This window comes from Lepisma saccharinum, chromosome 19, assembly GCF_977018435.1.
Source record: "Lepisma saccharinum chromosome 19, izLepSacc3.1, whole genome shotgun sequence".
Taxonomy (NCBI): Eukaryota; Metazoa; Arthropoda; class Insecta; order Zygentoma; family Lepismatidae; genus Lepisma; species Lepisma saccharinum.
Window position 1 is genome coordinate 48,394,886 of NC_139247.1, and position 22,296 is coordinate 48,417,181.

The 22,296-nt window shown below is 35.9% G+C and overlaps 1 protein-coding gene across 3 annotated transcripts; it reads left to right on the forward strand.

The window, feature by feature from the left end:
• Positions 1-4,427: 4,427 nt before the first annotated feature.
• On the forward strand, positions 4,428-20,191 carry LOC146003142 (uncharacterized). 3 transcript variants are annotated; one of them, XR_014443790.1, is made up of 5 exons: positions 4,428-4,524; positions 11,333-11,716; positions 15,118-15,428; positions 18,495-18,555; positions 19,187-20,191. XR_014443790.1 is itself a non-coding variant. In XM_083141321.1 (5 exons), the coding sequence occupies exons 2-4, from the start codon at positions 11,341-11,343 to the stop codon at positions 18,350-18,352; spliced, it is 885 nt and encodes a 294-aa protein (XP_082997447.1). In that variant the 5' UTR covers positions 4,428-4,524; positions 11,333-11,340; the 3' UTR covers positions 18,353-18,357; positions 19,187-20,191. The 3 variants fall into 3 exon arrangements, 2 of the variants coding, with proteins under 2 accessions (XP_082997447.1, XP_082997448.1); XM_083141321.1 differs by lacking the exon at positions 18,495-18,555 and adding an exon at positions 18,155-18,357; XM_083141322.1 differs by lacking the exon at positions 18,495-18,555 and adding an exon at positions 18,155-18,357 and having other exon boundaries at positions 11,333-11,710.
• The last annotated feature ends 2,105 nt before the right edge of the window (positions 20,192-22,296 follow it).

Here is a 22,296-nt window from a genome sequence, read left to right on the forward strand (position 1 = left end):
TAACCTCTATGCCAAAGTAGATTCTTAATCCAGTTTTAAGGTTCGATTAAATCTCACTAAGGATTCAGCAGTTCGAGATGAGATATTGCCGCAAAGATCCGCACATGTGCATTTTATTACACGTCGGTTGAGTGATGGCTAAATGCCATGAAATGATTATATCGGTTCGTAAGTCATACATCACTTTCATGATTCACTGAAGCATATGATATTCGCTGTTGGCTGTGTTTGAAGACCTGATATCTCTTCGTGTGATCTTATGGAATTCTTCCCCTTCTCTTGGTAGTGGCTTGTAAAGTGGGTGGTTAGATCTTCTTGGGGGTTGGTTCTTTTCCCTAATTGGGGAGTGCTAATAGCTTGAATGTGCAGTAATTATTGAAGGATGTTTTTCTTAGGATAGAGTATGTATGGTCATTTCAATTAACGATGTATAGAGGAAATATTTATTGATTGATTTGGTTTATTTTACTTCGCTTTTGGCTAATCGCGAGTGATGATTTCAAGAGATTGGTCACGGGACAATGGCAAAGAATAGCCACGCCCAGGCCGAGATTCGAACCAGGAACCGCTGGCGTCGTAGCGCGCTGTGCTAACCAAGGAAAGACTGTGACGGTAGATTCAATTCAATTTTCCTTTATTAAAGGGCGAGGTTCAGCCTGCGGCTGATACATATACATACTAAATACATTCTACCTACTAAATGTTTGTACAATAACAAACAAAGAAGAACGAGAGAAACATAAAGAAGACACAAAAAGAACAAATACAACATTGAGAACAAAGGCTCGTCTACACACTAAAAATAATAATAATAATAAAAAGATTGAAAACAAATACACAAGGATACACAAATTAATTGACACAATTGTGCTTGGTATGATATGGTTAAGAACAATACAAATTAATATTAATGTCATGTGTAAAAAACAAATAAATGTTCTTAATATGCGAGAAAGGTCAAAATATCGCTAAGGGTTGGCAACATGTAAGAGGAAAAGTAAACAAGCAAAATGAAGATGAAAATACTTGTTATTAGGAAGTTGGTTCAGAAATGCGAGCTATTATTCGTGAGTGCAGGAACACAGATACTGTTCATTTAACAATAGAGTTTTTAGATTGTCTTTGAATTTGTTGCGATTAGTGAGGGACGTCAGGGAAGGAGGAAGTTCATTCCACGCTCTTGCAGCTGAATACGTAAATGATGATTCGAAAAGCACAATTCTGGAATTTGCTAATTACTTCCTCAAAACAATGTATCTGAAACCTTTTATTCCTGTTGCTCTTAAAGATAGCCAGGACCATAATTAGGGGTGTGCGATGTGTGCCATAGGGCCTCGCACTTCAGAAGTGTAATAATACTGAATTGTTTATTCACATCATACTTGTGCAAGCGTGACCACATTCGAATATAAGTAAGAACAGTAAAGAAACACACATTAGAGGAGTAATTGGTAATCAGCATATGCACTACAGAAAAAGCAAACCAAAGTTTCATACCGAAACCGCAAGACAACAATTGAATACTCATTATTTCTGTGAAAGCATGCGAAAAGAAAATTTCCTCCGTAACACAGTTGGATTTCTTATAATGGACAGTTATATGTTAAATTTTGCCAGTGGTTCAAGGCGAAACCTTGCGTTTGCATGTATGTGTGTGGGTGGGTGGGTGTGTTTGTACATGACAGTAGGTAATAGTTACGCAATACTAATAACCATGTTGGTTTTAATGCAGAATGTTACGGGTAATAAAAGTTGTCTATATCTAGATGTGCGTCCCCCAGGTTTCTGTCATAATCCCATAAAGTATTTCATTATGACAGGGTGTGGACTACTAGCCAATCCTATTACTTAAAGCAAGTTTTTTAGTTTTACTGAACACTTCACTTGATCTTCCCCTCCATAAATTCCTTTTCTTCATCTAATGAATTAAATATAGCACACCCAATAGCAAATGTGACTTGGAACCTGCTAAAGTAAATCAATTACTGAGAAAATATATTGCGATTCCCCCTTCTCCCGCCTGATTGCACATAATGCAACATGGTACCAAGGTGTAAACGTTTCTTACATATATTTTAGAAAAATATATACACACACTGAAGTTTATTTAATATTAACGAAAATATCCCCTCAAATAATGTTGAGGGTACACGGTCCTCGCCGCCCTCTCCTCCTCATGTGGGCACTACTGTCCATATTCACACTTTTCAAAATATAAGGGCCTCACGATATAGTTCGCAGAGGGTCTCTAGCTTTTTCTAACGGATGGCGGCCCTGGAGATGCTACCCACTTGAGTAGCTTGAGACTTATTTAGAACAATAACAATTAACCACAATTGTCCGATATTGCCAAGTATACAAAACTATACTCTGTCCGGAGAATCTGTGGAGCAATGCCGCGCAGCGAGTGGGCGGAGCGAAGCAGTAGCACCGCATTTTGCTCTTGGTGCATTCACTGCTTCTCTCGCGCGTTCATTGGTCGAGCCATCTCGAGTGACTACTTGCGCAGACTTGTTTTTGTTCCCTTGCTGCTGAACTGTTTGCGGAACCATTCAAAAGCATGTAACTCTTCCATTTGCTTGTGGCAAATATTATTTGGGGCGGATTTATATGTAAATACATATCTTCATGTGATGCTAAAATGAATGTCATATCTTAATCTTTGCGAATCATGGTATGTAAGCTCGGAAAATTTAACTTTCACTTTTCACTACATATGTTGTTACACAGAAATCTACAACAAACTTCCCCTGAATGTAGATATTTTCCTTCCAGAATGTAATTTTTGTATATTACTGACCAAGAACATGTAAATCTATCCCATCTTGTTATTGTTTTTATCTTTTGTTATTTTTTGTTTCTACTTTGTTGTTTCAGTGTAAAATGGCCAAATGAGAGTAACTCTGAGTAAATAAATAAAAATAAATAAGTGGCGAAATTAGCGAAAAACCCTGCAAAATCGCATTAAGAGAACAAATTTGAGTTACTTCGCGACATACTATTAATCGAAAAATCGTATTTAGAATATAATTGTCCACTTGTAACCGCTTTCAGGTAGCAATCAATATTTTTCTGTGTTTACGATGTTACGAAAATTTAATGTCCTAATACTGTATATATAATAGTATCAGAATTAAAATTGATTCAATGTTTCTATTACGCGATAGCCATTCTGAAATTCGAACTAGCTTAGGTACGTTCTCATACTAATAATTATTTTTTTTAAGTTTGTTATTACACAAATATCAATTTTGTCGAACACGGATCGTATGTATCATACTGCAAGTATATTGTTATTTTCACTTTTCTGATACTTTTGGATCATCACAACGTTGAGGATGAGTAGTGATTAAATGAAATTGATGAAGGGACAATCTCACACATGCCAAGACCGGAAGTCGAGCAAGGGAACTTCAGTGCCGAGATCAAAAGTCAACAACTTTAACTCTACGGTCACCACGCTGGACGTACTGCAAGAAAAATATATCATATGTTTAAGAAGTTTTTTTTCAAATTTGGATATTATACTACTGTGTTGCGGTGCATTTTAAACTTAGAAGGATATAAATTGTAATGGCATATGTAGTCTCATAAAGCATAATTAGGAGATAAATATAGTTTAACAATTTTGACTAGTTAAGTCGACTCATTTGTTAAGTCGTTCACTCGTGACACAAAGACCAAATCAATCAATTAACATAGAGATGTGTAGAAACGACGTAAAATAAGCAATTCACTAATAAAATTTCATTATCATAACAAAGAATACTTAATTTACAAAGCTGTAAATATGGCATGATAATGCCGTATAATTGCACCATTAGTGGCAGAATTATCAAGAGACAAGTGCAAATCATGTTCATTAAGGTTGTGTAAATTACTTCATCATAGAAGTGCAGTGTTTACTGCCCAGCTAAATTATGAATTTCATTTTCAGTTGAACATAGTGCAGTGCTTGTTTCCAGAACTCAGTGACGAGGAACAATCATAATTGCTATGCTCGGAAGCTAAAAACCCGAGTAATAGCATGTTTACTGCATCTCGAGCTGTGATTACTGTAGCTTGCAACAGACTTTTTCATGTTCGTTTCACAGACGCTGGCAAGAGGGTCACAGGAAGATGGAAGAATTAGCTGGTAATACCCCCTTCTGGTGAGGAAACATCACAATATCCTGTTCCCTAAATGCTTATCTGGGAATTCGGACGAAGTAGGGTATAGAAACGTAACGCATGCATGGCTTTACACTTCCCCCTCTCCCCCCCTGTACAGCATTGCGTGCAAATTCTCGGTTTTACAAGCGAAATGAGAACCCACGTTCCAGCAATGGGCCATAGGTGTCGCTACGTCCAACATAACCAGCAAAGCATTAAAGACGATTTTCATAAAATGGTGGAACACGCACTTACCGGGATCAGTTTGTGTTCGGAGGTTTTTCAGTGATTTTGTACGAGATTGCGGCATTGACGGCCTACAGGGACAGGCGGAGTGATACAAAAAGCCCCCCACCTATCCTCAAGAATAGTGTGAGTGTTTTTATGGCGTGCAATATCTACAATAATTTCCGTATTGCCGTTAATATGTTAATATAACTGTCTGCAAAGTACCATGCATCATTCTTTCTTGCACATTATTTTTCGGTTCAGCATCTTACAAATTTTACAAAATATATTTTGTTCGCCTGATACATTTATCGAACTAATGGAACTTATATCATCTAAGTACAAGAATTTAATATTACTTCCTATTCTTTAAAAAACATTTCCAGCAATTAGCCCAGTGCAGAATGTTTAGAAAAAATCTCATTTTAGAATTCTTAAGTGAAATAACTACCAATAACTGGGGCACGAAGCATATATAATTGCAGCACCAAAAGGAAGTAAATAGTAAGAAAGTACTATTGTAATCACTTGATTAATTTGTCGATATCATTACAACAACTGTGTAATTAATTATGGTCGCTGGTGTAAATTATCTTCATATGTGTATAATATTCTTAGAATAATGTACACAGTAGAAATAAAACTGTAATATAGAAATTGTGAATAGGAGAATGCAAAACTAGAACACATCTAGTCCGTTCGGAAAAAAACACTTAAGTTTAAAAACGCAGTTTTACAGTAGACACTTATTTATGTTTGTTCTTTTATTAGTAAACACTACATACTTAATACACATGTTGGATCATCACCGTTTAGAATATTTACATATGTCCAATGTAACATTATACTTATAATATTTGCTTTAATTGATTTCGTGTGGCTTAGATTAAAGTAACAGAAAATAACAGTTTATGACTTATGTGCCTTTTCTCAAACTACCTAGATATTAAAAAGAAAGAAACAATTTGTCAATTATATTTTTCGCCAAAACCGTAGTATAATTTATAATTTTAAATGCATTGAGTGAGTGAATGAATGAGTGTGTGTGTGATTTCTTGCGCAAATGGGGAAGGCAAAATAAATGTAACATTAGTTAGTTTGTTGTAGAACAGCTGATTATTAGAAATAGTGTATGCCCCCAGCAGTGAAAAGTTTGTACATAATACTTGATGGCATGTAACGAGAAAACTACCTCGACAATGTCACAACATATTTCTACATCTCGACACACTTCTTGTCCACTCAGTTTTTTACTGTTATATATGAAATTCCGTACGGAAGCTTATTTACCCGAAACACATGATACTTCACTTTTTGCTTTGCTTAAAGGCAGTCTCTACATGCGTTCTAAATGGTATTATAACATAGAAAACTGTTTCTGCAAGAGAGATGAAGTAATATTTTAAACGCAACATTATTTACCACTAGCAGGGAAAAAATCATGTACAAAAGTTGGCTTAGTACGCTATTCAGTTTTCATCGCTTCATTCTAGTTAGTGTTTGGTGACGGTTAACTCACGGGTAAAAATTAATATGTTTTCTTTTCTAGATTGCAATCGTTGAAATGCACGTGCGCTCATATTATATTAATTCTCAAGGTTGCAACTAAACAGTGAGGCCATCCAACGCACTTATCAAGATGGAATTTCCACTCGGCGTGAAAATTAAAAACGGATTTAATTAGCTTCGTTCACAAAGAGATTGTTAGTACATCCAACAATGCATATGCATTTACATCTAGCGAAAGTCATTTGCACAATTTAGTGCAAGTAATTTCCTGAAAGTAAAGAGGTATAATTGACAGGTGTTTTGTATGCATTAAACTTACTCAGGTAAGGGTTATAAAGCTATTATCGCCAACCGTGAAAATTCTATTCACGACTTGCAAATTGATTCAAAACTGATTTTCAAATAACTTTATAACCCACTAAAGTATTAATGTTAATTGTTACTACTTAGAAAGCAAAAAAAAAAGTATTTATTTAATTTATATCTTTCTCACACAAAATTGTATGTGCTTCACTACAGGGCGGTACTCAGCATTCAAAACGTAAATCAATAGGACATGCAATAAAAAAACAAGGCATAATATGACTGAGTTCATTTTTAAAAATTGATTTATTTATGTACATGTACGTACATATACACTCGGATAAAGGCGAATACATGTGTGAACATTTTGATATTCTTGAACGAATTTTAATAACGAATTTGCTGCTATTTATCGCGGTTTTGGGGATTTTGTACGCCTTTTTCAAAACTATTATTTGTGATATTATTGATGTCTCTACATATAGATTTTTCTCATGTCATATTCAGGACAAACCCAAACTTCCATGTCTACCCAGGAGTCGAACCCGGTAGCTCTGGGGTCGTTGCACACTGCGCTAACCACTCCGTCACTGAGGTCGGCTCCCTCACGAGAATAAAACTGAAAAGTAACTTTTAGAGTTACTTTTAGAGTACCATTAACTGTATGTTACTGTTTGATTTGTAATGCACAGATAGGCTAATCGAGACCTACAGTTTAAAGTTGGTTGATTGATTGATTGAATTGGTGTTTTAAGTCCACTTTATGTACAGTGAGGCTAATCGGGACTGGACCTACAGTTTAAAGTTGGACCCGAACCACTATGATCCTCCACCGAGTATCGAACCCGGGACCCCTTGATTACAAGGCGGCGACGCTAAGTTTAAAGTTGGATCCGAAGCATTCTGCCATGTGCCTCCAAAGGTATCGAACCCTGTTCCTCTATATTACAAGGCGACGACGTTACCATTATGCCATCAGGGAGGCCCAACTGTGAGTTACTTTTAAAAATTAGTATCTCTGACAAAGTATTTGGACAAAGAAACTGTAACACAGTTACTATTAAAAAGTAATTTTCTGAACACTGGTAACAAGTATACACTGTTAGAAGTTACCGTAAAATTTAGAATTTACCGTAAAAATTTAACAGTTTGCCTGTTAATTTACCAAAAAACGGGACGCAACCGATTTCTATATAAATCAGAATATTTTATCATGGATAAAGATAGGTAATGATTATAAATGGCAGAGTTTATAATTCTTGAAAACTAGATTATTGACATCACATTCATTAGGTATTCTATGTAATGGTAATGAATACTACAAAAACGGCCATTGCCATTTATTTTACGGTAGTTGGATAGCAGCAGAAATTTACGGTCTTAAGCTTGACGCCCACTGAGACGTGGGGAAACGCGGCAACAGAAAGCAACAGAACTTCTGTTGTCTGCTTCTATTGAAATCAAGTTGTGTAACACCCACTACAGGGAAACGCGCGGAAACGTAGCCGGAATTTCCGTGTCAGAAGTCTGCAGGTTCTCTTAGAACTTGACGCCCACTGAGACGCGGGAACAGAACGCAACAGATTTGATTGATTGATTGATTTGCTTTATTTTACTTCGCTTTTTGTTCCACTTTTGGCTAATTTGTAGTAGTGTGCGGGATCCCGAAAAGTCGAGATTGGGATCGGAAAAAAAATTACCTGTCCCGATCCCGACTTCGGGAATTGAATTTCCGACTTTTCTGGATCCTGAGCAGTCGGGAAATACCGAATGGTCATTTTAAAAAGTCGTTATTTCTCTACGTTTTCTGCATTGTAAATGTCTGGAACTTAGAGGAAATTGTTAGTTTTGTACCAGAAATGCAAAAACAATCACTTAAAATTACATGTAGAAGTCGAGATTTCCAGAACTTCGGGAAATTTCGAACATTTCCCGTCCCGAATGTCGGAATTTAAAAAAATTCCCGTCCCGACCCAAAAATTTCTGTCCCGCACACCCGTACTAATTTGCAAAGGTGGGAATGAGTAATGATATGATGAAATTGATGAATGGACACTCACAAACATCCATGCCCTGGCCAGGATTCGAAACCGGGACCCCTGGCGTCGTAGCGCGATGTGGTAACCACTTGTTTCCGGCGTCTCAGTGCGCGATAACCCTTAAGATTACCTGCATACTTCTGGCATGGAAATTCCGCGCGTTTCCCTGTAGTTGGTGTTACACCATTTGATTTCAATAGAAGCAGACAACAGATGTTCTGTTGCTTCCTGTTCCGACGTTTCTCCCCGTCTCGGTGGACGTCAAGCTTGAGACCGTCGTTTCTTCAGTAATTTTTTTACAGTGTACGTCATCATGCTTATCAGGACTCAGAACCGGATCTGTGGAAGATGTTCCGACAAGGAAAAGGACACCCAAGGTTACACCTAGCTTGATAAAAGGGACATCGACGTTTCTGAATCGCTTCCTTTCTGGTTCAGCCCTCGAGCACTTGGTCCAATTAAGCGCCTTAATCAAGGTTGGGTGAGCATTTCTCACTCGAAGGGACTTCAACCCAACCGTGTCATGTTTCTCCACTTGTTCCTTCAGCGGAGACTTCCACGAACGTGTCTGAGAGCACTTTATGCTTCCACCGTGTGTAGAAAGTGTTCATATCAACACATATCACAACGACAGGCGGCACGTGTCTTCTTTATTCGCATTCCAAGAGGCTCACTGAGCTTTGTAATTGCGTGTGTGATTCACACACATTAAGTGTCTTAATGAAGGTGCTATAAAAATGTGATTCTTTTGTTTTATGTGTCGGGGATTGCAAGCAGGTGACAAGTTATGCGCGGATTGATCATTAGTGCGCAACAATTACACGGTTTGATTGTTACAGCCTACTTCATCGAAAAAAAAAAGTTTAAAATTGCAAGACGACAAAGTTAGCACATTCGATCATCTGAGACACTGACTTTTTTTCGGGAGGGGCTGGCATTGTAAAGATGGATAGCACATAGTTGCTTTCGAGGGGGTTCGGCGTACACAATAATATACAGGGTGATTTTTTATACATGGCACCATTTGTTTTGTGTACAGAAATTAGAAAATGCAGTATATAGGTTTAATATTGATGTCTTCAGGAAGAAGAGTGTTGGGGAAAGTGGTGAGAACCATATTCGAAAGCATCGTTGCATTGTAGCGGCGTCCACACCTATCATTCCACAAAAGAGAACGTTATGCCCAAGTGCACGGGAAGGGGTTTGAATGGCCACCAATGTCACCGGATATGAGACCTGTGACTATTTTCTTTGGGGTTACCTTAAAGACAGAGTATTTCAGACTAACCCTACAACAATTCAAGAACTGAAAAATGCCGTAGAAGCAGAAATATTCAATATTTCTGAGCAAACATTAGCAGAAGTGGTGGTTGTCAGGTTGCACCATGTTCGTGATAGGCAATGGCCACACATTGAACATATTGTGGTTTAAACTCCAAAGTCTGTAGAACATTCCACTGAAGTTTGAAAGGTGGTTCGTAAATTATGGCTAATTCCAATGGTTCCATGTATAAAAAATCACCCTGTATTTCGTATATTTAGAACTTTCTACTCTCAAAATTGGTAATAGGGAGTCATTTTAAATGGAGTTTGTATTTACCACTCTGGTTTTTCCCATGTTCTTCACTGCTTTTGTTTGAAAATGTTGATTTTCTCAAAATTTCGTAGGGAGCTGTAGCACCTTCAGACCCCTCCTCCCCCTCTGCGTACGTCAGTGATCTGAGTCCTTTTTTGTGTTGTACGTAACCGAGCTGTATTCTTGCCTAGTAAGAATAAAACAAACAATATCCACATCAATACATTAAAGAAGCACACAGGAACATATTGGTTTTACAATGTGACTTTGACTGATTATTGCTCATCGGAAGTCGTGAAATGCAATACAAATACTACATATTTCATGTACAACTTATGCTGTTGTTGTTGACTTTAAGACCACTCTATAAACAGAAATGCTAATCGGGACTGAACCTACAGTTTAAAATGGGATACGGACCACTGTGTGCCTCCACTGGGTATCGAACGTGGGATCCATTGATTACAAGGCGACGAGGTTACCACTTCGCTTTCGGGAGGCATAAGCCTATGCACGAAGTTTAAGATAAAATAGGTTTTACGGGTTGAGCAAAAGAAGCTTGGAATTAAGTAAAGTAATGAGTGATGAGAGAACACTAAAATTGTTGCTTATTCTTGCATTATTATGTAAAGACAGCGACTATTAATAATATATTTAAGGAAAAAGTATTTGTATGTTTTGTATTACTTTACTTCCTTAGGTTAACAGCAACAATTGCAGTAACAAGTGATAAGCATTATCATTTACACAAAGAATGAAGAGGGTTTTTTTTAAAAAAAATACCCACTTATTTATATCAAAAACAGTTTTTTTTTTTTTTGCAAATAATGTAGCATTCAAAAAGACACACTTTGTATTGGTTGCAACCCACGTTATGAGTACAACCTCAATTCCGCATAGAGATCTATCTTATGTTACAACAATTAATCAGTATTTAAAACCTAACACTTTTCATTAATTTACATTAGATTACTGCTCCGCGTTCATATCGTTGCAACTTCAGATACGATACAATTATTTATTTCATTACTGCCCTAAACAGAGGTAAAAACCTCCATTTACAGAAGGCAGATATACATAAACATATATTGGTTTACACACAAAAAAACACAAACAGAACCAACACAATTAGCATACATACAAACATACATAGACCGATAATACAAGTAATCAATTAAAAATTCACAAGGCAACCCAGTAATAATAATGTTTTTTGAGTTCTATGAACGGTTCAGTAGCCAAATAGAGAAATACTTGCTGTCCAATAAACTAAAATTTGTCATACAATTATGAATACAGTTTTACCAGAAGATATTAATAATGATTTGGCATACTATAAAATGGCTGAATCATTTTGAATAATTTAATGTATATTATGATTCAAAGGCATTCATTCATCGATAAAATTATTGCATTGTTGAGTAACTAAATTGGACATATCTTAGGGAATTCCATATATAAGTGAAGAAAGTGAAATTAGAGGTTTCTTAAGCTAATTAAGGCTGCACCTTATTTTGTCTTCCAGAATCAACAATGAAGAGGGCTATTGTTTGGTTCGCCGCTGCGTTTTGTCTGTCGTTGAGCGCAGCGCAAGGAATCGACGAAGATGAGACAGTCGACGTGTCAAAAGTTGCCACCAAGATGTACGGACGTTGCATGAGGCACCAAATGTCCTCATGCGCGCAACTGAAGACCTTCTATCTAGTCAACGACCTCATGGACCTAGAGGACCCTTACGCGAACGACAGCTCCACCGGGAGGTCGATGGGGTCCGTGAGATCCCAGCAGGAGGGCCAAATCAACAACATGCTCTTCAACTCCTTCTTCGACTTCTTGAGCAAGAACCCTTTGCAAATTCCAGTGTCACAGTGGTTCTCTTTCAACAATGGAGGAGAATTTCAAGGCAGGCGTAAGCTATTGCTATCTCTTCTTTCCATTTCCGTTTTCCGTTTGTACTCCTCTGCTCTTCAAAAAGTGATGCGCCTGTTCAGTTTTTGAAGAGTGATCCGAGTACTATGTATCAAAGGAACTAGTTTGGATCAGATTGGGAAATCCTGACTTGATCCTACTGAAGGTATTTCAGCATCAGCTTATGTAAGTATGGTTCTGAGCCTAAGCATGTAGACACCATACGTTCTCTTCAGAATTAACTTTCGACTGATCGTCACTCTAGAAAGTAATCCTGGCGTCATTGAAGACGACATTGGCAGAATCTGGAATGCAGCCGTTACAAAATGCACTCCTCACTAGATCCTTTCAAAAATACTTACATACAATATTGTTTTCTATTAACGTAGCTGGATACATAGATGAATGCTTCTTAGTCAAATGCCTTTTTTTTACTGAAACCATAAACTTCAGATCATGCCAAGTGCTGGAAATGGTTGGTGAGTTCAAAATCTACTGTTCGTAATGTTATGTGGTTTTGCAGTTTCTAGTGGTCAATAGTGGAATGTACTAGTCTATCACATTTCGTTGAACTCAGTGCTCTTGATATAGGCATTCCTAGATAAGAAACAAAACTCTTCAATACACTATATACCAGGTTCGATCCAAGGTAAACTCCACATCCAACATTAACAAAACCATTATCAGTGAGTAAAAACTGGAAATTATGATACCGATCGGAGAGAAGAAACAAGTCAGGCATTTGACTACTTAGCTTATATATTATATCAATGCAAGTTGTTTACGGAGGTACATACTATACCAGCTTCTTTGTTTTCACCCTGCTGAAACAGTAAGCATATTCAGAAGTAAATAATACCCATCACATGTAAGTTCTGAATCCAAAGAAAGTATTCTATCTGCCGAAGTTTTCCTTTGTTCTGAAAAGAGCACCATGAAATTGTTTACTCTATTGAAGACGTTTTATGCAGTGGTGCCTCACGATATAAAAAATATATGAAAAAATTGAGCAAATATTTCATCATACTGATATAGCTAAACAGAATATGCACTTAATACTTCTCTGTAGAAAATAAATTAATTGGATCTGAACTGATGTCGAATGTATCCGCCAAAAAAGGATTATCTTGTACTTCCTGCCAGTAAGTGTTTGATCACGGAACAAAATCTGGTCATAGGCATGTGTGCCCAGATTCAGTATATTTGAGGCACTTTATTCGCGAATCCCTTCTGAAAATCTTTCTCACTATCGCTTTATATCACTTCTTGTATTCTATCCAAGATCTTAGAAATAAGTAACTTTTCATTGCACTGTATAGCTTTCCTTTTCGGATTCAAGTCTTGCAATGCACTAAGATGTTTTGTCTTCTTTCTTATCTTCATATTCTATCATAGCAATCAGCACATCACTACAGTTATTCATTTATCACAGTTTACTGCAAAACGTAGAAGATTACAATTGAAAAATGAACACATACTTGCATAACATTAGACAATTTTTCATTGTCATGTAAACACAAAACCATTTCCTTGACAACCTCCTATTATCCTTATCGGTTTCAGTGAGTTTCGCCATTATATTATCCTTACACTTCCACTCACACCCACCTGAAGGTTTTCTTACCATTATATTTGGTTCTAACAATCTTGCAAATTTTTTTCTCTTCATATACATACTCTATTCCATGTTATTTGGTTTGTTTATTTGAGTTGGGTTTTAAGTCCACTTTATGCACATATAGGCTACTCGGGACTGGACATACAGTTTAAAGTGAAAGCCGAACCAATGTGCAATGTTCCTCCACCTGGTATCAAACCCGGAACTCCAGGTTATTTGATATGTGAAATCTAATATTCTTTGATCATGTATATAGTTTGTGAATTTATCTCGTAGGGTGACTTTTACGTAATTTTTAATTGACACATTAACTAAAGACTTTATGAGGTCATGCTTTACAAACATAAACATGAGACGCGATTTACTGTCTAACGTACTGTAATCTTTAGATATCGATACTAGATGGGAATAAAATGTTATTTTAATGGAAAAGTGATATTCTTTAATATCTCTTATACGTGTTTTCCATGTGCTAAAATGACTTGTAATCAAGGGGTTTCGGGTTCGATACCCGGTAGAGACACCTGGCACAGGGGTTCGGATCCCACTTTAAACCGTAGATCCAGTCCCGATTAGCCTTCCTGTGCATAAAGTGGACTTAAAACAACAAATCAATCAATCAGCCATGTGCTAAAATACCATAGTCAGTTGATAAATATTTACTAAATCTTCTTTGAGAGTCATCTCCTTTCGAAGCCTCCAGAGTGGTGTCGAAATTCTGGTTTTCGAATCATAAAATATATTTTTTTTCTCGAATACATTGTACATCCTTCACTACTCATAAAATAATTTGAAAAGTACAACACTTCACATGACATTTATCTGTACTGTATTCTATAATTCACAAAATATTGTCAATATTCTTCGCTTAAGTTGCACTTCAAAATCATCTGATTTTGTATCGCATTTCTGCTTAGTGCTTATGCTTCCACGTCACAATAGGGAGTGGTCGAAATTTTACTTTCGTCATTCTTATTCTTGTGACAATTTTTCTATTTTCAATATTCTTCGCTTAAGTTGCACTTCAAAATCATCTGATTTTGTTTCGCATTTCTGCTTAGTGCTTATGCTTCCACGTCACAATAGGGAGTGGTCGAAATTTTACTTTCGTCATTCTTATTCTTGTGACAATTTTTCTTATTGCATAATGGTGCTTCCTTTTTTCAGCAAAATATCTACATAACTCTGCAAGTTTACATTGTCTTACTTATACTTACTTCCAAACTTACTCTTCTGCAACTTTTAAAAGTATTTCCGAAATTCTTAACAGAGTATTTATATTGCTTCCAAACAAATCGATATTGTCAGAAAACCTATGTTGTACATCCATAATATCCATCCCTCGTTTTCCCCACCTTCCAGTTACAAATAGGCATTAAGAAACGAGCAGCAAAACGTAGCTAAACCTTGAATGGATTATTTCGGTCCATCGACAAGGTGACTTCTGAAAGGATTCCCAAGATTTCTAGAGCTAACGTCACTCTCATCTTCAGGGTAGAAGTGAGTTCTGAAAAGATTTTCAAGCTGTCGAAAGCTAACGTCACTCTCATCTTCAGAGTACAAGTTACTTCTACCATGAAGATGAAAGTGACGTTAGCTCTCGACAGCTTGAAAACCTTTCCAGAACTCACTTCTGCCCTGAATATGAGAGTGACGTTAGCTCTGGAAACCTTGGAAATCTTTCCAGAACTCACCTTGTCGATGGACTGAGAGAATCTACTCATCGTTCGTTGCCAGAAAACCTTAATGACTTTCTTTAGCTAAAACTTCTCTATCTTTCTCAGGACGAAGAATTCTCAGAAGACTCGCCCTCCCTCTTTTGATTGGTGTTGTCCTCAAGGGTGGAAGCATCATCCCCATGATTCTTGGAAAGCTCACCCTCATTGGAACGATGTCGCTCATAGCCAGCAAGCTGTCTATTTTGGTTTCTGCTTTGATGGGAATCAACAAGCTGTTTGGCAAAGGGTCCGAATATACAATGCCAGCATACCCTTACCCTGGTGACTTATATGGGGCCGCCCCGTCGGCAGCTGGTCCCTATTACAGGAGAACAAACGTTGTTTACCATAAGCGAAGCTTTGATGGAAAGGAACAGGTAATTACCATTTTAATTCTTTAATTATGTTTTAATAATATGAGCTGCGTTATGATTGCTTCAGTATTAAGATAAACATTGAAATGTTCGGTCTTTAGAAAAATAATCGAGTCATAACTGCTTTATTGGAAAATTGAATTATAGTAATTTGAGTTTTGGGGTTTTTGTTTAAAGTCCACTACGCAATCGAGGAGGACCGATTAACGGTTATGGTTATTATTAATTTTCAATATATATATATATATATATACTCAAGTATTATTTTGTACCTCCGTAATATATTCAGAATTCCTATTACACTTCTAGGAGTTGTAGAGGCGACTTAGTAGATCATGTTTTGAGAAGGAATCCATGTCTGGAAACGTACCGTTTAGGTACTACACAGATGACAAGATCACATAATTTCACATCTCCCGCTTTACCAGTCAGTTCGATGAAGTACTTCCTCTTCAACATCGAGAGTGCGGCATGTCCTTGGAGCACCACAGTCGGGCCTGTTAACTTACTTTGAAGTTACCTGTTTCTCGCAGCCGTTGCTCTAATCGGGTAAAAATTGTATGTGATGGAGTGACACGATGCGGAAAACGCTCTGCATACAGACGTTTCGCTCCTCTACAATTACGTCCAGCTTCGACGTAACAACATGTCGGTGTTCTCGGCAAACGCGTATTCAACCATACTGTACTGTTTTCCGCAACGACCGAATAGCAACTGACGTGGAGGTCGAGGCACACCGGTTTGTAAACAGAGGACGTTGGAAGCAGCACACATGACATCAGGTGACTGAAGACGTCGCCCTCCGTCAATGTGGTTTGCCTACCGTGAAGTGGGAGATGTCAAATTATATGATCTTATCATCTGTGTAGTATCAAAACGGCACGTTTCCGGACATGGGTTCCTTCTCAAAACTTGATCTACTAAGTCCGCTATACAACCCCTAGTGTGTAATAGGAATTCTGAATCACCCTGTATATTAGCCTCTGTAATAGAGTTGTTCTCATCACGAAGCCAGGAACCATAGGTTCGAGTCCAGGGTAAGTCATGACTATGTCATTGTGTTTGTTCCACCATCTATTGTATCAACATATCATTTGTCTTCATTGTCGTTATTAGCCCAAGAGATGGAAAATAACTTTACACACACAGACAGTTATTTTCCATCTCTTGGGCTAATAACGACAATTTTCCATCTCTTGGCAGCTTATATATATAAAGTTATTTTCCATCTCTTGGCAGCTTATATATAAAAGTTATTTTCCATCTCTTGGGCTAATAACGATTTTCTATCTCTTGGCAGTTTATATATAAAGTTATTTTACACCTCTTGGCAGCTTATAAAGTTATTTTCCTTCTCTTAGATTAATAACGAAAATTTTTCATCTCTTGGCAGCTTATATATATAAAGTTATTTTCTATCTCTTGGCAGCTTATATATGTATAAAGTTATTTTACATCTCTTGGCAGCTTATTCGTATATGTACAAAGCTATTTTCCATTTCTTGGGCTAATAACGTCAATTTTCCATCCCTTGGCAGCTTAGATACAACTTAGAATAACTCTATCACAGAGGCTAATATATATTACGGAGGTAGAAAATAATACTTGAGTATATTTACAAACATTATAGATTAATGCCATAAAGGAGAGAAAGTAAAATAAGTTAATATACCGGTATATAATTTTGTTACATGAAGACAATACTTGGATTATATTGAGTTTAACAAATTGTCCACTGAGAATGTGAATGTTATATGTCCATTTTTTTCAGGAGAGACCTTTAAAGTTTGGCATGATATATTCTCGGATCCCTGTCACCATTGCGTAGAAAGTTTGTATCATTGCAAAGGCTGATATATATTGAAGCCTCTCTAAACAGTAGTAGTTCTTTGGTTAAGTATTTATGCTGTAATTAAGAATTGAAATTTCAGATAGAAGAATTGCACGCAGCACTAGCTTTGATTTCAGAGTGCCAGTGTTCTATCAACCAGATAGAACACGGCATTCTGGAAACGAGATGGAGATGAATTGTATAATTAAATATATATAATATAATATAAATTTGTCATTTGGTAGCAAAGCATCATACTCGGATGGCACTTGTAGTTGGTTGAGGAAATTGTCGTAAGGTTTCATTGGCTCTTGGAGTTTGCCATTCTCGTGGCTGCTTCCAAATTCTGAACATGGACCAAAAAGACTCTCAATATATCAATATTCGCTGTTTGTGGACATCAGACGATAGCAGAGATGAAACAATTGCATCTTAAATAGGCCACAGCCAAAATATCTCGATTTGTTTACACTTTGGAGATAGATCATTTGCATTATCAATGGACGAAATTCTGCAGCATATTTCTCTATGTAATGTGTGTCAACCATAATTATTTCTATACTGTGTAGTTCCATTGTACTAAATAATATTGTGTTATTTAAATCTGTAGCACAAATGCTGTGGGTTAGAAAATATTCAGATTTTATAGATCGAAAACCATTTCTGGACTTTTAATTGAATTATGATAGCGTAAGTTATATTAGATTATAATATAAAACTAAACTTGAAAGTATGTCTATATTCTTTTATCACAATTTCATTCTGTTTCTGATCTTCTGACAATCAAAAAAGCCATTAATATTGTCTGGTAATTAGGAAAAGAAATATTAGTTAGGAACAAGAAAAATCGACGTTACATCCAAGATTTCAGAAGATGTTTTCTTCTTAATATCTGTAGAACGAAAATGAAGAAAACCCCAAGAATGAAGAGAAAACTTTAAGGGAAAGAAGTTTGGTTGACACAGAAGAAATTAACGAGGAGCAATTAAATGCTACTAAAGGCCAGAGAAGGTTAGATGAAGTTGAAGGGAAGCATGTGAATATTTACAATAGCAGGAGGTCAATACATGTACTACCGAATGTAAACAGTTTGTGAATGTGGTAAGTACGATTTAGAATGAGACGACTTTGCTAACATCTCTTAAGAAAATTTAAATGCAATTTATGCATTAACTTCAAATGTGTTTCACAAACTAGATTAAGAAATTGACATTGCTAAATTTATTATCCATTCGCAGTAATAATGATCTACTGGAATAATTATCAGAATTTCATCAATGAAGAAAGTTATTGCTATGGGTAAGCTATTACAATTTCTATAAATTTGAGAAAATAACAATTTAATCAATAATCCAAGGAAATATATCAATCATTCAACCTTACTTTTTGAGCTGAATACTGCAACTTCATCATCACATAAATTTCAAATCTAATATTTTCTTTAATATATTTGAGTGTTCTTTAATTTGATTTCAATCTGTTCTTTAATTTGATTTCAATCTTGAAATACTTTTTTCACAAAATTGACTTTTAAGTCAATCTGTACAATCAATCAAGTTTCGTTTTCTTGTTGTACCATCAACAGACTTAATATCAGATTAAAATAATTCAAGTTTGTTCTAATATTCAGTACATTTCACGATTAACAACATTTCTTAACAGAATATATTATAATTTGCGCTATTCTTAAATTATTACACTTTTTCAGGTCTTGCAAATACACCATTACATACTCAAAGTTGTAAAGAGATGTTGAAATTATGGTTAATTATTTACATCTGGCATAAAATATAAGTTGTTTTTTTTTCAATGATAAGCTTGATATTTTCACGAAATTTTCACGAAATTTTCCGAATATACCGGTATTTCGAATCAAGATGTATCTTCAGCTTATATTCTGAATAATATGTTTGTTACTTTTTGTTTTCAGGTTACATATTAAACGATACTACCTACCTACTGCTGCTACAACCTTCAAACATGCGTTTTCGTTTAGGAGGCAAGAATAACGAATAATCCAAAACACAGCCGAGTGGAAGCTGTTTTGTTTTCTTCTCTTCATTCAACAGTATAATATTTGTGATGAATTTGCACTTGGTGTGTTATACATGTTTCTTCTATTCTGCTATTAAGCTTGCGTGTATTACTACAATAGCATTAGGCACATAGTCAATATAACAGAAGTAGGCAAATAGTAAAACTGGTATTGCAGCATATATTTTAAAAATTGATATTGCATTCTCAGTGGACTATATATATTTTGGAAAAGCAAACCGACAATTATATTTCGCAAAGAAAATATAGACAATAAATTCTAATCTAACGGCAAGTTTCGATTTTGAAACAAAAAAAAATTTCAATTTCTTATTGAACTGCTATTTTTAAAAGCAATTATTAACACCAGGAATAATGGTGAATTTAATATTTGGCTATGAAGCTTCAATTCTATGATTTCCTAGATATTTTAACATTGCTGTGAAAAATGATACTACAAGTTCGGGCAAAGTATCATATCCTACTTAAATACGTCACTAAATAAAAGACAATCACAAGCTTGGCATATTTCAATTGAATTTGACTGTGTGCCTGTGGTTCATACACACGCGTTCCTATATCAAGCAAACAAGCAGAACAATATGCAAAGGATTATTTTAACGTTACAAAATTATTATTTTCCTACTGCAACAAACTTTTGTTCCTGATTCTAAAATGAAAAACATTGAATTTATGTATTTATTAACATATTTATTTTAATTTATTGAACAACCCATAGGTTTGAACTACTGTTTTATATTAATTGTAAATACAATGTGAGCGATGGTATAATGTTGACAATGTGAACTGATAAATGTACTTTTTTTTTGTCAATAGCTCAAGATAAATGATACTAGTCGCTTATTTATAACTATTTTTGTAAGATTCAAAAATTGTTCTCACGTGTAATTTATTGCATAAATAAAATATTTGTTAACAAACTTTCATTATTTTATTTTATGCGTTAGTAGTCTACTATTTCATGATTTTTACTCAAGATAATCATGAAAGTACCTTAGTTTTAAACATACAAACATTTCTCAATAATCGTGCAGATTCTATAAATATATATGAATGGCTTATTGCAGAAAGGGACCTGAGTCACTTTTGCACAATTCTGAGAGAAACAAGAAAAATCGTATAATATTGAGAGTGTAAGAAAGAAATGTGCTGTTGTTGGCTCAAATTTTTAGCATAATGAATAGTTAATTTTGCAACCCTCAATGCGCCCTCCTGCAGTATGCTGCTAGAGACAGAGGAGATGAAAAAGTTGTGACTCCGATACCTCAAAAATGTGACCCAGGTCCCTTTCTGCAATAAGCCATTCATATAGATATCCATGATATATTCATTAATCATAGGATTAAACCTAATAGATAGATCAGATAATAACGTAAAAAGAAAGAGGGTGGAATAACATTCCAATCGGTAAAAGAACGAGTTACCAGATCCAGGTATATACCTGGATCTGGCATATATATAAATGAAAACAAACATAGTAATCTATATAATGTGCCGTGTACGAGATGAAGTTCGTATAACCTTTGTCATGCAATGAACATGCGTGTGAACATACCAGAAATATCTATTCTGTGCATCAACCGCTCCAAGGGCACTTTCAGAAGTTTTGCTATGTTAAATCTAAAGTATATTTGTGTGTGTGTGTGCATGCATAGTTCACGCGATTTCAATTTTATGTCTATTGTATGAACAGATTAAGAGATTGAGCAAACACATCTAGAGTCGGCAATTAAAAAAAATCATAATTTCTATAATTTGTTGTTAGAAAAATTATAATCTTGGAGAATGGATTTGTTCTAAACGTTCAACTGTGTTAATGACGAGAACTCGCAGGCAACGATGGCGGAGTGGTCAGCATATCGCTCAATGAAGCCAAAGGTCTAAGTTCGAACCTTGGGAAAAGCATTGATGCTTAGTTTCGTTAAGCCCATCATCATTCATCTTCGGAATTAACTCAAGAGGCAGAAATCGGTGCAAAATAATGGAAAAATAAAGAAAAGCAACTCAAACACTAGGCACAAGATGGAACTTGAAGTAGCGGAATTACGAAACTTGACTGTTCACGCTTAAGACTAGACAGCATTTGTGTTAACCGTGACAATGCGATATCCCAAGATCTAGAGTATCAGCCGCTTTGCACAGGCACCCATGATACCATAACCAGTTTCAACACCATTAAGCCTTGTTTCCATGGTAACCAAAAACTCGATATGCTGACCAAGGCAGAATTTATTTTATCTTAAAACATAAACTAAACTTTAGCTACGTTTCAACCTTCTAGCAAGGTGTTCTTCAGACTCTGTACCAAATTCAAAAAAATAAATTTTACCTTGGTCAGCATATTGAGTTTCTGGTTACCATAACCAGATCCGGCCCTACGGAGGGGCAACTCGGGCACTCGCCTGGGGCCCCGCTCTTCAGGGGACCCCGCAACAGATGAAAATCATTGTTTGTTTCCAGTTTGTTACAAGGTTATAGGGCGCTAGTGTTTCTAATCAAGCAAGTAATGTGATTTTCCTGACTTCATGGATGAGTTTTACATTAATATCATATTCTAAACAAAGTCCTATTGTGTTCAAATATTTCAATAAAAAAATAATATGCACAGCTCTATTATCTCCCATTCTTTATCGCTTATATCACTTGGGTACATTTTAAAATATATCTTATACCACACTTCTCGGCTCCATTCTACTCAGTTTGAAGACATGCTCTAATAGAAATAGTATCACACTATGATTATGTTTTGCCATATTATCGTCTGCATTGCTATACTTAGCGTATAAGAATCGAAGAAAAGGAGAAGCAGTTTATTGAAAAAGCATATAAATATTTAATAGATAGTGAACTTAACAAAGAACTTGATCGAAAGCAATACATCAGAGGTAGTTTCTCTGGAAACTTGAAGGAGGCAGAATTGATACACATAAAACCAGTTTGTGTACAAAAATAGCAATCGTGTTATAGATGTTTAGGACAGAGGTT

Excerpts from the sequence above, each read along its gene's own strand:
- LOC146003142 (XM_083141321.1), top strand. The coding sequence starts at position 11,341 with ATGAAGAGGGCTATTGTTTGGTTCGCCGCTGCGTTTTGTCTGTCGTTG. Across the intron at positions 11,717-15,117 it reads AGGAGAATTTCAAGGCAGGC|GACGAAGAATTCTCAGAAGA; the intron begins GTAAGCTATTGC and ends TATCTTTCTCAG. Across the intron at positions 15,429-18,154 it reads GCTTTGATGGAAAGGAACAG|AACGAAAATGAAGAAAACCC; the intron begins GTAATTACCATT and ends TAATATCTGTAG.